This window comes from Antedon mediterranea, chromosome 5, assembly GCF_964355755.1.
Source record: "Antedon mediterranea chromosome 5, ecAntMedi1.1, whole genome shotgun sequence".
Classification (NCBI taxonomy): domain Eukaryota; kingdom Metazoa; phylum Echinodermata; class Crinoidea; order Comatulida; family Antedonidae; genus Antedon; species Antedon mediterranea.
Genome location: NC_092674.1, coordinates 23,370,944 through 23,387,574, shown reverse-complemented (window position 1 = coordinate 23,387,574; position 16,631 = coordinate 23,370,944). Strand labels below are relative to the sequence as shown.

The 16,631-nt window shown below is 34.4% G+C and overlaps 2 protein-coding genes across 3 annotated transcripts; both read right to left on the bottom strand.

Moving 5' to 3' along the window:
- Window positions 1-4,577: 4,577 nt before the first annotated feature.
- LOC140048839 (uncharacterized) lies at window positions 4,578-11,893 on the bottom strand. 2 transcript variants are annotated; one of them, XM_072093642.1, is made up of 2 exons: window positions 11,789-11,893; window positions 4,578-6,772 (listed from the first exon to the last, which is right to left on the bottom strand). In XM_072093642.1, exon 2 carries the CDS (start codon window positions 6,765-6,767, stop codon window positions 5,640-5,642), a length of 1,128 nt encoding a protein of 375 aa, XP_071949743.1. In that variant the 5' UTR covers window positions 6,768-6,772; window positions 11,789-11,893; the 3' UTR covers window positions 4,578-5,639. The 2 variants fall into 2 exon arrangements, with proteins under 2 accessions (XP_071949743.1, XP_071949742.1); XM_072093641.1 differs by lacking the exon at window positions 11,789-11,893 and adding an exon at window positions 9,869-10,047.
- Window positions 11,894-15,825: 3,932 nt separating this feature from the next.
- Window positions 15,826-16,248, bottom strand: LOC140049828 (profilin-like). Its single transcript, XM_072094776.1, has one exon. The coding sequence runs from the start codon at window positions 16,246-16,248 to the stop codon at window positions 15,826-15,828; it is 423 nt and encodes a 140-aa protein (XP_071950877.1).
- Window positions 16,249-16,631: the final 383 nt, after the last annotated feature.

Genomic DNA, 16,631 nt, shown 5'->3' with positions numbered 1-16,631 from the left:
CAATATGCCGTATAATTACGAAAAGTCAACATAACACCACAGCAACGATATAGTTTACACTCGTATAGAGCCTATACAGATTTCTGTTGTTTTTTTATTAGCGTCTTAATTAATATTACTAGATGGTACGCTCGCTTCGCTCGCGTACCATCTAGGTCGTGCCCACATATGGTTCTCCAATACACAGTAATTTCAGGGTAACAAAACTGGCGATTTCAAATACGTACGTACGTACGTACGTACGTTCCGCAGGACTATAATACTATAATTGTCGTATACAGAAACGAATAAATAGACACGATGATTTATGTAGTCAACTAAAATTAGCACCCTGGGAATTACTTCCGAAGGAGAAACTTATCACAAAATGAGTCAAAATTTTTGATTTGGACTCATTTAAAGAAACCCAATTTGTGTTTTGTATGTAACATAGGGTTGAGGGATGGGAAAGCGGATAGGTACAAAGAGGAACAATTTTTAAATATATTCTTTATCCACTCAGTAACGAAAGATTTTTTTCATGTTTTATACGCCTATAAATAATATACCTCTAAATACAGTAAAACATGTGCGATTTAATACTTTGTTAAAACTGTCACTGTCATAATCGATTGAAATATTAAAGTACATGTCACGATACAACACTACGACGTTTATATTGTTGGTAATTATTAATTAATACAAACGTTGAGAAGGAACTGTCAGTATAAAGTTTATGTGTATATAATAATGTGTTTATATATCTAACAGTAGAGCCTATCCACAATCTCAGTAATAACGTTTATTTGTATATATTTTTATATTACATCCAACAGTACGAACATTCACAGTAAGAAATGTTCGATTCAAATGAGGACCAAAAATAGTTAATAGGTACAGTATTTACAGTATTGCTCAAGTTTATTCTCAAAGGGCCCATATATTTACCTACCGTATGTGTTAAACCAAGGGCTCATAAATCTACCTACTTGTGTTAAACCAAACTCTGGCAGACCGAGAGATTGGGATGTTCCATTCATCGCAAATCAATACATTTGTATAATCGTATATTAAATCTATCAAAATAGTATTTTTTAAAGAAAATCGGCCTGTCTTCAACATTATGATGCTGTACTCTAGCTGTTCAACCAATTTTCAGCTATTAAAAACAATTATCGTAGGAGGAGATATGAAAATGCGAACCCTCCTCGCATTTTTGTGGCGGGTATTTTTCAAGATGGACATCCATTAGACAGTGTATACCACGATCGGAAAACACCCCTATTTGAGGCAAATCGTTGAACCTAAATTCATTTTAATCGTCAATAACTAATTATCTAACTTAATTTAATTAGTAAACAGGGTTACATCAGGTGGTTAAAATCAGTACCGAAAGTACGAACCAACTTTATATACCATCGAGTAAAAATTCTAGAAGTAAGGCGCGATTTACCGAATTTTGCCCTTACGTAAATTTATATATAGATAATACTTTATGGGCCGTTCTTGGGATTCAATGATCACCATTTTCTTGGAATTGTCTCATAAAATATTGTTTTATATTATGTTGTTCTATATGGTTTTCATAGAAAAACACGCGTGCATCCGATAAACACAATCTACATTTTGTACAAATTCAACCATGTTGGCATTTAATTTTTCGACGATACACTCTGACGTTTTTAAATAAAATTCCATCTTGGATAATGACATATTTTGGAATATTATACATTCGCTTGAACTGATTTTCTAAAAGAGGCCGAAATACTATTATCTTTCAGTTGTCAATCTTAAAGATGTTTTGTCCCCCTGGCCATTTTGATGTTCCATAGTTGTTATTCACTTTGACCAAAAATTGGATTGAAAAAACATTATTTACCCTAAAAACTCTACATTTAAAGCAAACAATATTTAAATTGACTGGTGGCCAGCCAATGGGTTTTTGGTTGACTTTGTTTTCTGTCTCTTTATAAGTAACCCCTGATATTACAAATGTCCATGGCTGGTTCAAACTGGTCAGAAGATAAGTCCAATTAGAACTTTTTTTCAGAAAATTAAAAAAATTGCTACTGACCTTTGACATGAACAATAAATAATTATAATATTTATTTGTTGATTCAGAACTGACACTTGTTATATTCGCACTGATTTTGAGCGGTCATGAGATCTTACTGAACTAAATATAAATTGCCATTGCAGATGATCTAAATTCTTGATGTAATTTTAAAATGAGAATGAGAGGGGATCTGTTTTGATTTTTTTTTTATATATAAGTATTACTTTTTTTTTAAATTTTCATAATATATCATACATTAACGTAAAAAAGACAATACACAAACCTTTAGATCAAAATTAAACATTTTCTTGAATCATTCCATAATATATTTGTTTAAAATGTGTGTAATGCGGTAAACCGCTGTAGTTTGCAAGAATAAATAAAACAATAAAGGAATTTGTAAAATTGGCAAAAGCTAATAACTTTACTGGTTACTTAAAAAATATTTCCCGTTTCTTCAAGCACAAATTGCTTTGTGCATGTAAAGAACAATGTTGTTACTACATTAGCTAATCACTATGACTTGACACTTTCCATGGCTACAAAACATCATTATTCGAGATTCCAAAAATAATTGCTAATTTTCTTTCTTTCTTATATTTCAATAAACAATGGCCTCCGGCCCATTTTACATAATACGATCTATATTATTTCCGGACATACAGGTTTTTCTTTTTTCATAAGCTTTACAAAGTAGGTTGCAAAAGACTTAATTCTATGTGTTTACAAACACATTTTTAAACATTTATACATTTTAAATTGATTGTAATTGTATGGCGCGCCAAGCTGTCGTCTATCGGAATTTCGGAAATAATGATATTATTATCTTTATTTAAGATATCTTAGTCAAAGATCTCTATTTCAAAATATCTCTATTGCCTGAATAAATGACAGCTTGGCGCGCCATATGATTGGTTTAATTTAGATATTATTAATGAATGTGGGATTTTCCGCTGTAACTCCATTGAGTTGTTTATGATAATAACAATACTATCTCTATAGGGGGTGTAAACACAATTGTCACTATAGCTTATTGTTATCTTTAACAAAGGCACAATACAGCGTTTTCATTACCGTTGTTTCCGGGTATAGAATAAAAAGGGATTTCCCGTTTATTCTCCGTCAATAATATATAAAATTGTTGTTACATCATTTCGTCATGCATGTCGCGTACAACAGGAGGCCTAACTCATTATGTCATTTCTGCGTTTGCGTGACGGTCCGTACCTCGTTTGTATGTGTCCGTTTCGCGTTTGCGTTTGTACGTTCCGATAATGTATTTGTACTTTCCGCGTTTCTGCTTATCATTTCTGCATATTTATACATTGTCTATTCTGGCCCTACTGGCACCCATAAACTTATGATATGTTTTAGGCATAACGTAAAACATTAGAGAAGTTTTTATCGTACCGTAGCCTACTTACCGCCATTTTAGTGAATCCTAGCCCGGTCCTGCTTCTAAAAGGCCATTGAGAATCATGACTTTTAAATATATATAAATCCATAAAGACAGAAACTTCGCCTTGCCCCGCCGGGCAAGCATGTAGTTAGATGATAACAATGTAAAATTCCTATTATATAAAAGCGTCAATGAAATATAGGCCTACATCTTATTTCTGTCAATAAATCCCTGTCGAATACGTTGATCTAACTGTTATTTTTGCCTCCGTTCTGATCGTTTAATATGCAAATGTACATGTGGCTACATCCAAATTGTTTGGGTAAGGAACGGATCCTTGTTGTGGCATGTATTTGGCGCTCGACTGAAAAATACTTTATTTTATACACACTAAATTTAACACATTTTAAACCTCTATAAAATTGCTTTAAGAACATTTGCAATAATGAATCTTTATTTTAAGGTGGAGGTTTTTCTGAGGGAGGGTTTAAATATCCCGACGCAGTCTTCTTTACTTAGACCAACCATGGAATAATGATTATTCTACCAATTGTATTTAGACTAATTCCAGCGTCTCATACCAGTATCTATTATAGGTACAATATCACATATGACGCTGTATTTACTCTAAAAACGAATGTGTTTTAGGTTAAGATTTGTAATGAATTAAAATGATAGAAAATTATTATCATTTTAGCTTCTTCCAAACCAAAATAAATTTAATGTTGAGTGACTTAGTCCTAAATAGATTTATTTAGAAAAATAATTAAATACGGTGAACCTATTTCTCCCTTCAATTACCAATATTTTATTCTGAATTGATGATCTCATCGTTCCGTTTCTCAGAGTTTGTAAAAGTCAATTTTTTTTTGTTCAAATATGGTAGTGAAAATCCCGGACGTTTATTGTACAGTGCTTAGTGGTCTTTTATAGTTTAAAAAATACATATCATTAATTTTATTTCTATGTATATCTCGTGGTAGTTTTTAAAAACATATTAATGGATTCTAGGATGCCTACATTTCTTTTCATTGGTTGGGATTGTTTACACTTATTAAGCCACACAGACAGATAAATATTATGCAGATAATTGTACAGTGCTTGTAGTCTTTTTATAGCTTAACAATACATATCATTTATTCCTATGTATATCTCGTGGTAGTTTTTTATATAGATATTAATAGATTCTATGAGGCCTACATTTCGTTTCATTGGTTGGGATTGTTTACAACAAACAGGCCACACAAATACACGTTTGTTTATTAAACTCAAACTTTATTAACGTTTCGATTTTTGTCTGAAGCTCAAGTATTATACGTATGAAACGCCATACGTGCCAAAATATGTATCTTTTTACTATATTAAGTCAATACTCCACCTGGAAGCCAGACTACAGGGTCAGCAACGTTTGCCTTTCTTGGTATCCCTAACGTAACATGTGGATGCTATGAATCCAATTTCTGTTTAGAATTAAAATAGAATTTTCATTTGGTAATATAGGCCTATTGATAGCAAAAGGCAATTGTTATTAATGATGTTTTTTTTTATATATTCCGGGTACATAATGTTTACATCGTCTGTTAATACCGTACCGTTAAACCCGAGAAATATCCCACATCCGGGTTCAACAGCTTCTAAATAAAAACACACTCTAAAAAAGAAACAAACTTAATTGTACTAGTCGTCATTCGTCTGGACACGATTTGACCGGTATAAAGGTACATTGACCGGTCGTGAGAATACAATGTTTTTAATTGTTGCCATTTAATTTTACATAATATAGTTATTCACTTTGACAAAAATTGGATCAAAAAATGTATATAAATAAAAATAATATTTAAAAGCAAAAATTTCATATTGTCTATAATTTTACGTGAAAGTGAAATCATAATGTTTTGTTCGTTTTTCTTTCTACGGAAATGAATAGCTTTATCAAAACTACAAAATCGTTTATTCAAAGTCTGATTTGATTAATTTTTATTTTACATTACGTATCTGGGGGAAATTACATCTATTAATACATTATTTGTAATCATTCTAGAAATACGATTTTTATATCCTTTAATATTGTTTAATGTACAATTACATTGTATCAAAAGGCAATTTATTAATGATTGTTTGTTAATTATTCAGGATACAAATATTTACATTGTTTCCATAGTACCGTAACGTTAAACCTCGTGAGATCAATTCCTCATCCGGGTTTTAATATCTGAACACTTTCACACTATGGTTTCCGGCGTCTGCGACCAAAACACTGCCGTCGATACCAATAGTTACACTTTCCGGGTGCGACAAATCGTCAATGTCGTCATCAATTCGTTTTAATAACCGTCCAAACGGGTCAAAGAGCTGCAGACTATGATTCTGGCCGTCTGCTATTAATATATTGTTATTACTGTCAACAGCAACCCCCGTCGGTGATTTAAAGCCTCCGCTGTCCTTACTACGAGTACCGATTGAACGACGAAAATGTCCCGTCGAATCAAATATTTGGATCCGATGGTTTAGCGAGTCAGAGACAACCAAGCGGTCATTTTTGGCTACGGCAATATATTTCGGAGTTTGGAAGGACCCTTCGCGTACTCCAGATCCACCAAATGTTCTCACAGCAACTCCATGTACGGTATACGAACGAATTAAATTCGCGTAGACGTCTACAACGTGAATTATACCGTCGCTCGTAACGGCGACGCCACCAGGCATTTGGAGGTCATCCCTTCCAATGTGACGCACGACATTACCGTCTAGTTCGCATAACATCACTTGTTTGTTATTTACATCTGACACGAGCACCCACTCTGATTGGTCAGGCGACAAATGCTTCGTGACTGTAACGCAACAAGGCGAAAATTTCTTCTCCAAATCATCAAATGAATACTTGTTTAAAAACTTGCCAACACTTGAAAATATCTGAATCCTATTCTTACAGTCGGTTACCAGAATATTGCCTGACTGACAGGCCGCAATTCCTTGAGGTTTGTAAAGCTGTCCGTCTGAGTTGCCTTTTCTTCCAAACTGATGAAAAAGGCCCGCGCGTAATGCGTCCGTTGAATCTTGCAGACGAGAATCTAAAAAGTCCATCAAGCCTACAGCAAAGAAACTTTCTGGCAACGCATGGACTCCTCCATGTGGAAGAGTACTCTCTTCTCTACACATGGGACATTCTATTTTGTAATGAGATGTTTTAGTGTTTATCCATTTCATAAGACATGGGGAACAGAAGGTGTGTTGGCAAGGGAGCAACTTCGGTTTGTGAAATCTTGAAAAGCACAAAGAACAAGTAAGAAACTCCTCTCGCAAATCGTCTGCAAGGCTTTCAACTGTCGTCATTGTTTCTAACACACAAAAATAAAAATATATACGATTAAGACAATTAAAGAATGCGTTATTAAACATAACATTTGTTGATCTTCCGTAATTGGTGAAAAGTTTTACTTTTCCTTCTATGGAGGGCGTTTTTTGTATTACTGATGCAGTCGTAATTGTATCCGTAACAATACTGTACTGTCTGTAATTGTGTCTACTAATAAAAAAAATATACATTAAAGATGTATTGTCCCCAAAAACATGAAAACAAAATAAAGATTAATAAAATCATACTTTGAATAGATTGTTTTGTAGTTTTAATACAGTCAATCAATTAATGATTTTCAATTATAAAATGACAAAATAAATGGTTAAATTCAACCAAAAACCCATTGGCTGGCAGCCAATTTGACTAAATTTTGCTTTAAATGAGAATATATTATTATTAACACAAAAACGAATACCATAATAATTATGATACTTTTTGTTGAATATCCATACCATTATTTTCATGTCAAATAGTTATTCACTTTGACCAAAAATTGGATAAAAAAAACAAATATTTACCTGAAAAATCTAAAATTTTAAGCAAAAAAAAATAGTCAAATTGCAAAATGGCAAATTCAAAGTCTGAATTGTATTAATCTGCATCTTTAAAGTTCAAAAATAGGTCAAAACGTCTAGACGCTTGACTCATGGTCAACAAAAATAACAATGTGGTTGCGTCAGTGTTTGTTTATTCATTATGCAAACATATCACATTAATGTGCGGGTTAATGACTTGATGGAGGCTAGATCAAACACTTTACAACTTGATTGTAAAACACTTAATCTGTAACAACACAGCCAGTTCTAAACCACTCCCAAAACAAATCAATACATACATTTAATTGATCAATTCTGTTTAAATGTGACGTCAAATTGATTTGAAATCGAAACACCAACTAATTTTCATCTATAGTTTTTCATATCATTCAAATCTTATAGCGGGAAACCCGTCACTTACAGAATATTTGGAAGTATAGAAGACATTCCAAATCGCCCGTTCTGGTGATAACGAATATTAATTAATTGAATAAGTTCATTATCTTATTACAAAAACATTAATACATAATATTAAAATATGACGATATATCTTTTTTTTTCCAATAAAACTATTAAAGATTCTGATAAGAGAAATAATCCAATTGTTGGTAGCATGCAATGTATACAAATTACTTTTATAATTACGGGATACTATAATTCAGCAACTCATCTCAATAATGTTGTCATCAAGGACTCTAAAGCGTGGTTCCCACTAGGACGCAACGTAACGCAACGCTACGAGTTTTAACCAATGACAAGCGAAGTTATAGACAGTTAGCAATCACAAGCGAATAAGCCATCGCTTGTGATTGGTCAATTCACTTGCGTTGCGTTACGTCACGTCCTTGTGTTGCGTCGCGAGTGGGAACTACGCTTATAAGCACGCATAAAGCGGGCGCTTATCCGTTATTATAAGTGGACCTAGGCCAAAGGAATGGTAGGCGACGTGTATGGAATAACGGGAGATTGCTATCCCTCGTACCATTTCAACCGCCACACGGAGTGTATGCAGATGCATTATAGTGAACGAAACAACCAAATGTTCTGACAGAACGAAATTACACTATGATTACAATCTTTTTCTTTAGGCATATATTGATTCTCTCTACGTTGATGTTTCTTCGAATTGGTTTTGTGTGTTTCTGCTTGAAACAGACCAGATTTGTATCACTATTAATTCCATGAAATATGAAAATCAACTATTCTGAATTCTGAACTGTCTGTAATTCTTTAAACAACGAGTTGTATTTTCCCGCAGACTTTTTGCCTGTTAATTCTGATCTTTTTTATTGTACAAATTTGGTAGGTCTATTGTAGACTTTTCTAAACAACGTCTGATTTATATCCATATTATACAGTTTCTGTTCCTCATTTTTTCTACAGTATAAAGCTCTGTCTACACTATCAACCTAGTTTGACAAAAAAGAGTGTTATGTTCCTAAATATAGTAGTGATATTCCCAAATGGTGATATGACATCATCATGTCCATATGTGGGCACATAAAAAAACTTACAGTTTGATAATGTAGACAAGGCTTTAGATTGAGCTCTAAAATATTTTATTTTAAATTCTTCTCATCGTTGTTGTTTTTTGTCCTAATGTTGAAACAGGCGATTTGAACATTCGTTTAATCATGTGTTCAGGATCAAATGACAAGAAGTGCAAACACTCCCTCATTTGTTAAAGGATAATTAATTTCAGAAATACAAAAAGGTGACACACCCACGAACAATATTATTGTTTGAATAAACATGCATGATACCATGGAGTAATGATTAGATCATCATGACTCTAGTTTAAATTGAGATTTAAAGAAAATTCCCTCGAAGTTTTTGTATAAGGAAGTCTTTTGAGTTTATCTCATCTTTCGATGGAGCTTTCGGTTTCAAGAATAAACAATAAAACCCTACAATGCTTTTTGAAAATCCCTAAGCTAAATACAAATTTGTCACATGATGTCAGTGATCCAATGATTGTAAAGAATTAGTAGGGCTACTGATGGACGGAACACGTCGGAAGACGTTCTGAAACACAATGCATCCTCACATTTAGAATGAAAAGAAACACGTTAAACATATGCATTATATTATGTAGTGAGTGAGTGGAGAGGGGTGGGGTGGGGGAGTGAGTGAGTGGCCGAGCGATTGAGACAGTGGAACCGTAATTACGTACCCATAACATCGCCAAAGGTTCGAGACTCATTCGCTCCAGGATTCTGGTGGTAGAACCAGTCTTCTCGGATAAGGACTATATTATATAAACCGTAGGTCCAGTGTACACATCTAGCTCATGTACAAAGAACCTAGTAGTAGTACATTTACGAGTAAGGGGTTACCAGGTACCCATAGGCCTACACCTGGGTGGCAAACGTATAAAGTGTCTTTCCCAAGGATAAAGGAATCGAACCCATGATCTCACGATCAGTAGCCCGGCCCAACCTCCAAAACACGATCAAAAAATAAAATCACATCATAATATGCCTATTGCGCTTGTGGCTACTAAAAAATCGTTACGTGCACGATTGTACTACGATACTTACATTTTTCATTAACAATTCAACATTATTTTCACAAGTAAAGACTTTAGAAGAAGTTAATTGTTAACCACCAACGAACAACATCCACTTTTCCAGCGTGAACAATGGCGTTTGGGAATATACATCAACAACTAGGGTTTGGTTCTTCTTTTCATATTTAAATACAACGGGTGTCAGTTTCAACAACAAATTCTATACGTAAAGTTGTGATTTTTGGGAAGTGCAGGACGCGAGTGTATAGATTATCTATTAATTCCATTGTCTGCTTCTGTAGATCATGACGAACAGTAAATATCAATTACTGTAGAACAAAGCCACACGGCATTGGCATTGTTGCACTATTTGTCATCCGTGCCTATAAAGCTTGGTTCCCACTAGCGACGCAACGTAACGCAACCAACGCAACGTTAGAAAATGCCCTTTTAATAATTGTGTTTTCCCCCTCCTGCGTGAAATCAAACCTGCGGTGTTTGCAGCACTATTGCGTCAATACGTAGCTGCGTTGCGTTGCAATGGGAACCACGCTTAAGTACGGGGTGATGGAGGATTCGTAGAACATACATCGATATTATACAAAATAATGAATGTTTATGAATTCAATGATACAAATAATGAAATGCACCATTATACAAATATAAAACATTCAGTATTTGTTTTCTTTTATTAGCCACATGGCATTCATTGTTGCACTTTTATTCATCCGTGCCTAATGCTAAGTACGGGCTGCTGGAGGTTTCTGAGAAAAAAAGGGGGAGAGTAATTAGCATAGGCGCGCCTACATCGATATACAAAATAATGAATGTTTATGATTACAATGTTTACAAATATAAAACATTCATTATTGTTCTTTATATTCACTCGGTGGTTGATCCCATAACATTCACCATTTTGTCTGTGAGATGATGGTAGGTTAAACTAAAAAGGAGAAGACAAAAGCGACGTTTTCTACCTGTGCAAGGAAAGCAAAGAAAGGAGAGGTTAAGACACAAGGAGGGCCTGAGAGCTTAGCTTACATGCAACAGTGGAGCCGTGGAATTAAACAAAATGAAATTATTTCAGGTTTCCAATCATCAACAATACATTTCAATAGGCCTAATTAAATTATACGCATTGTTGCGTGTAACTTTCAGAAAATCATAGTTTCATTCAGCAGCATGATATTTACTAATTCTAAGTAAGACCCTCTACTCCTATCATTTTAAAATCCAGGATCATTTATTGAATGCAAGAGAATTAAGGTGTATTAGAATTAACGTGTATTTCCCGCTAAAGCTCGGTTCACACTAGTACGCACCACAATGACACGGAAGCAATTCGACCTCTCGCTTGCCATTGGTCAACTCGCTTACGTCATTGCGGTTACGCCCTAATGGAACAAAGTTCAAGCGTGTGCGCATCCACATCTTTCCGTGCTTGACTTTTTTGTTAAATTTAGAAATAAAATGTGTCTAGACACTTAAAAGAAATATACAAACACAAAACTTAGAAACAAACAGAGGATAACAGAAACAAAACCAGGTTTATCAGATATTTCAAAATGAAAATCCATGGTTTCAAAATAAAATAGACTAATTACATGAAATGATCTGTTTCATTTGTTATTCTTGATATTAGCCAGAAACTGAAAACGCCAGCTATAGTTGGAGATACCTAACACTCTTATATAGTCGTGTTCGTGATTATCTCAACCAATTTTTATTTCTGGTACAGTATAGGTCTAGTTTATAGGATTTCTTTTAATTAATTTTCCAGCTTGTTTATATTTATTTGTACCAAGCCTTTGTTGTACCATATATAGGCTATTTAGATATTCCTTTAAATATCTAGGCCTAAGAACTAAGCGAAGGTGAAATGAAATGGAGGATAAATGATAATAAAGATAAAATTGTAATTGTAGTATAAATAAATAAAAAAAATACTCACAAAAGGAAATGTAATGGTCAGGCGGGATTTGGACCTTCAAATAGAAAATAGTGAGATTGAAACATTATCTAGGTCTACGTCACCACTAACACGGTACCGAATAGGATTATTATCAGTGAAAGTTATATTGGGCAAGGAATGCACGAAAACTCAACGACGCTTCGTCTCCAGACGTTGGCCCGACCCTTCGTGCATTCTTTGAACATCACGTACTTCTTTTGTGTCATCAATACTACACCAGCTAATGAGCTGTCTGTCTGCCTGTATCGACATTTATTTTGTTTGCCTTTTGGCACGTCTGACGCTAGTGATTCATCGTATTGATCATTCTCAATCATTCTTGACTGAATTCCTTTTATCTGAAGCTATAGCGTGACCCCAAGTAAAACCTAAATTATATATTAAGTAAATGTTACGTCTATGTTTCATAAAGTCAATTGAACTTCGTTTTGTACATTTTAATGATTAATGATGGCAGCAAAACGCAAGAGGTGCCGCGGTAACAAAGATGACGGTGGTAATGTTGATGGTAAGAACCCAAGAGGTGCCACGGTAACAACAATGATCGTGCTTGTTGTAGTGGTGGTGGTCAAGACGATGACCACGAACATCTCTTTTAAATCAACATCACAGAGAGAATGATAATGATTGTTAAAGAAATGATGAAAAAACAGGAGGAATAGGGAGAGGGGATGGCCCGCCGTGGGCGATTTTATTTTTCGTATATAAGTTGGGGACCTCTTATGTGTAAGATAGCCGAACTATTTCCTAAATATAACTAACCGTAACCCTCTAAATAAAGCGTGGTTCCCACTAGCGACGCAACACAACGCAACGCAAGTGAATTGACTAATCACAAGCGATGGCTTATTCGCTTGTGAGCTAACTGTCTATAACTTCGCTTGTCATTGGTTAAAACGCTTGCGTTGCGTTTACGTCCTTGCGTTACGTTCTAGTGAGAACCAAGCTTAACCTCTAGCTCACTATAAAGTAAAAAGAAGTTGCTCATGGGATTCGAACCCCATAATCTAATCCACTCGACTACACAGACGGCTCGACAGAAAGCGTATGCATTAGCGAATTGTAATTAGCTCAATTCTTACGTCACACCTTAAGCTTGGTTTCCACTAGAACGTAACACAAGGACGTAAACGCAACGCTAGCGTTTTAACCAATGTCAAGCGAAGTTATAGACAGTTAGCAATCACAAGCGAATAAGCCATCGCTTGTGATTAGTCAGTTCACTTGCGTTGCGTTTCGTCCTTGTGTTGCGTCGCTAGTGGGAACCACGCTGAATGGAAACCGACTAATGAATATTCATGTTTATTTTGTGACGTTTCATGAGGGTCCCCAACTTATGTACGAAAACAAATATCGCGGCCCGGGGGATGGAAACGTGTTTTTTTAGAAGGGGTGTGCTCACATTTGGACGTCTAAACTCCAACATGTACGACGTGTGGAAAGAAATAGTTATAAAGCAGTACATCTTGAACTTCCTTTAATCGCACACGGTCATTTTAGAAGGTAAATAAAATGATTATGAGGACGGTGCTGAAGATGATGTCACGATTTAAGTGATAATGAAGTATCAATTATTGGTACACTGGATTGTTTCACCATGGCGACATACACGTGCGTTTACATTTACATTGGACCCGATACAACGCTTTAAAGGTGTGAAATTTGGCGTTTGGTATATACCTACATTTTACTATGAACAATTAAGTTCTTAGACAACTGCAATTTTAAATGCGAATGCCTACAGAACTTAATTGATATTCTGTTCATGCAACGCTAGGAATTCCATAGACATATGTCCATATCAAAATAGAAATTTAATTAATGCCACAGTATTGTCTTTTGAAACTTGGTTTGGTAATTTAAAAATAAACTGGCTCTAGTCGAAATTATAAGTCACAGAAAAAAAATCTCAAAAGATTTTAGTTAAAAGCTTCTGCTATTATTTCACATAAATATACGAGATTAAATAAATTGATTTTATATTTCAACAGAAAAAGAAATTGAAATCTACTGAGGCCTATTCGGGCCACTAGTTAATTATATTTTAAGAGCTTCCTGGCCAGCCAGCCAGCTCTTAAAATATAAAGAGTAGCTTGAATGGGCTTTCGTAGAAATCTCTAAATAAAGCGGAGTAGGAACAATAAAAAACTTTTTTTATGCTGAGCATACAATGTTTTATTTTATTATCTATCTCTCAACAGTATGGTAGTCTACATAGATTAAAATATTCTTGTAAGGACTATTATTTAGTAAATATAGTGATTTATAATAAAACGGTTTAAAAGAAATACTGAACTATCGTATCCAAGTAATACTAAGATAGAAAAATTATTTATATTTTTAAAATATAAAACAAACAATAACAAATCTGTAACTAAGGAAAACAACAAATTTTCCCCTCAATAGGGGGGGGGGGGGGTGGTTTTGGCAGACTACAAAAATAAAACGAAATTTCAAAAAATCAAAATGAACAATAATTGATCTCAACTAAAGAACTTGCAAATTTGTCAGTCTATGTTTAACCAATAAAAAGCCTGTTGTTTTTTTGATGGAAACAAAATGTTGTCCCCTTAGAGGTTGAAAACTACAATATCTAGCACTCAAAGGTGTTCCCTTAATGGGGGTGTCCCAAAGCAGAAGTTCTACTGTATGACAGTACAGTACATCATAAATAAAAGTTTGTACTCAGAATAATACACAATAATATATTGTATCATGTAGGCATTCAAAAACACCAAACACATTAAGATAATTATAAACCTTTTCTATATTGTGAAACAGAGTTCAAAATGAAAATTTTCATCATACATTTTTGCTGTAGAATTCTAAAATGTTGTCTAAAACTTACTAAACTGGCCTAATATTTCACAGTCTTACTGAAGATTTCTCACACTCAACTGAAATTACATTTTTCTTTTGCAAAAGTTTGGGAGGAAGGAAATTAAAATTGATCAAAGTAAAGTAAACAAGTTGTTGGCAATATGACTATACTTTTAACATACTTTAATATTTCAGAAACTGTGTTAACAAAATTTAAAATCTAAACACAATTGATGGTAACAAAACTAGAAACCAGTAATTAAGAAGTACAAAGTCCAACATATTATTTGCTAGTTTGCAATTATGTAACTGCTATTGTTCGTTACTACAGTAATGTAGGTCTCTATGGCAAGTTGTTCACAAATGACAGTCCTGCTGTTATTTTGTACACTTTCAACTTGTTTGGTCCAGGATCATTGTCTTGTAATTTGTATGCTACATTGACAGTGGATTTATCTGTCCTTTTTAGGACAACTAAGAAGTCCTTTTCTGAATGGTATCAATTATTCTTTGGGAAGTTATTACAATTCGTTTTCCAACATTACAGTACTACACACATATTTGTTGTATACAGTTACACTTTTTGTGTGGTCTATAGTTATTTATCCCAGAGTCAGCACAGCACGGCAAAATACTCATTTGTTTAAATGTTATAGTTCCGACTCTGTGACAGCAGTGTGTTGATTAGTATAAATAAGTAGACTCCGACTTGTTCATAGCAAACAAAAAAATTGGTTTGGTTTGATACTAACTTAATGCTCGTGCAAATTTATAAACACAAATATTATTCCAAACTGGAAGCTCAACTTAGTATTACAACTGTATTCCCAATCAATTTGGTAGTTTTTTTATCCAATCAGCCTGAGCAATTAAGACAAGCCTGTTTTTATATCATTTTAACAAAAAAATACACACTCAACTGTGACTGTAACAGATAAAACCAGAACTTTGAATTTATAGTACAGTACAGTACAATATAGTGAGGCCCTAATAAGTTTTTAAAGAATGCTCATTCTAAACACGACAAAAGAAAATCATCTGAATGTATAGGTCTTGAGTCGTAGGATAATTAATCCCGTGCGCACGTGAGTAAGGCTAGTGTGAGTAAGATATTAAAAGTAAGAGTCTATTGTCATTGATCAGGTTCTAGGTGTGGGGATTAGCTAGGTCCCGGCTGACATGGGCTACGCTAGCCCCTACATGTTCATGGATTCCAGATAATCGGCAATGACTCCAACAGCTTTGTTTGTAAATCCTTGCTGTTTGCTGTCTGGAGTAAATGTGATAACAATTGCCGTTTTCGATGATTGAAGAGTTATAGAACCCTTTTCTTTCTTTTTTGCCAAAACTAAGACATCATCTTCGCTTCGTAGAAACTGATATTTTAAACCCTCGCACCATACTCCACTTTGCATAAACGTATTAAAATCTTTACTTTTAAAGCACCTAGCAATGGTCACACGCTCGTCGTCCTTTATTTGCAGTGCATTGGCATGCAAATTCGTCGTCCATGCAGCTCCACCATCTAAGCCAATTATACATGCCCGGCTTGCATGACATTCGCCAGTTGCGTCTTTACTCTGTGCAATTAGATTATCAATATATGAATCCCAGCTCATTTTAAATAGTATCTAGAATAAATGTACAATACAAAGAGTAGAATGTATAAATAATTCTACCTAGCTAGAGAAGACACCTAAAACTAGCAAACTCTGTGGTCGCTTGTTGGGTTGTTGATTGAAAAAAGGGTATGTGTGAAATAAGTGAATCTGTATACGAGTTTTCGATTGGCTAATTGAAGCACGTGATGATTACCGCACCCAACGTCTATAAACTTTTTTTTTTAAATACAGTACTTTACGACGCGGCTCATCAGTTCCGAAATTCCGTTGAATAATGTATAAAGAATTAAAGAATAGATATTCTTATAATCCATGGTATAACAATATAGAAACTCTATCGAATTCAGTGTGTACAAGGAACTTTTATATGCTGAAATTTA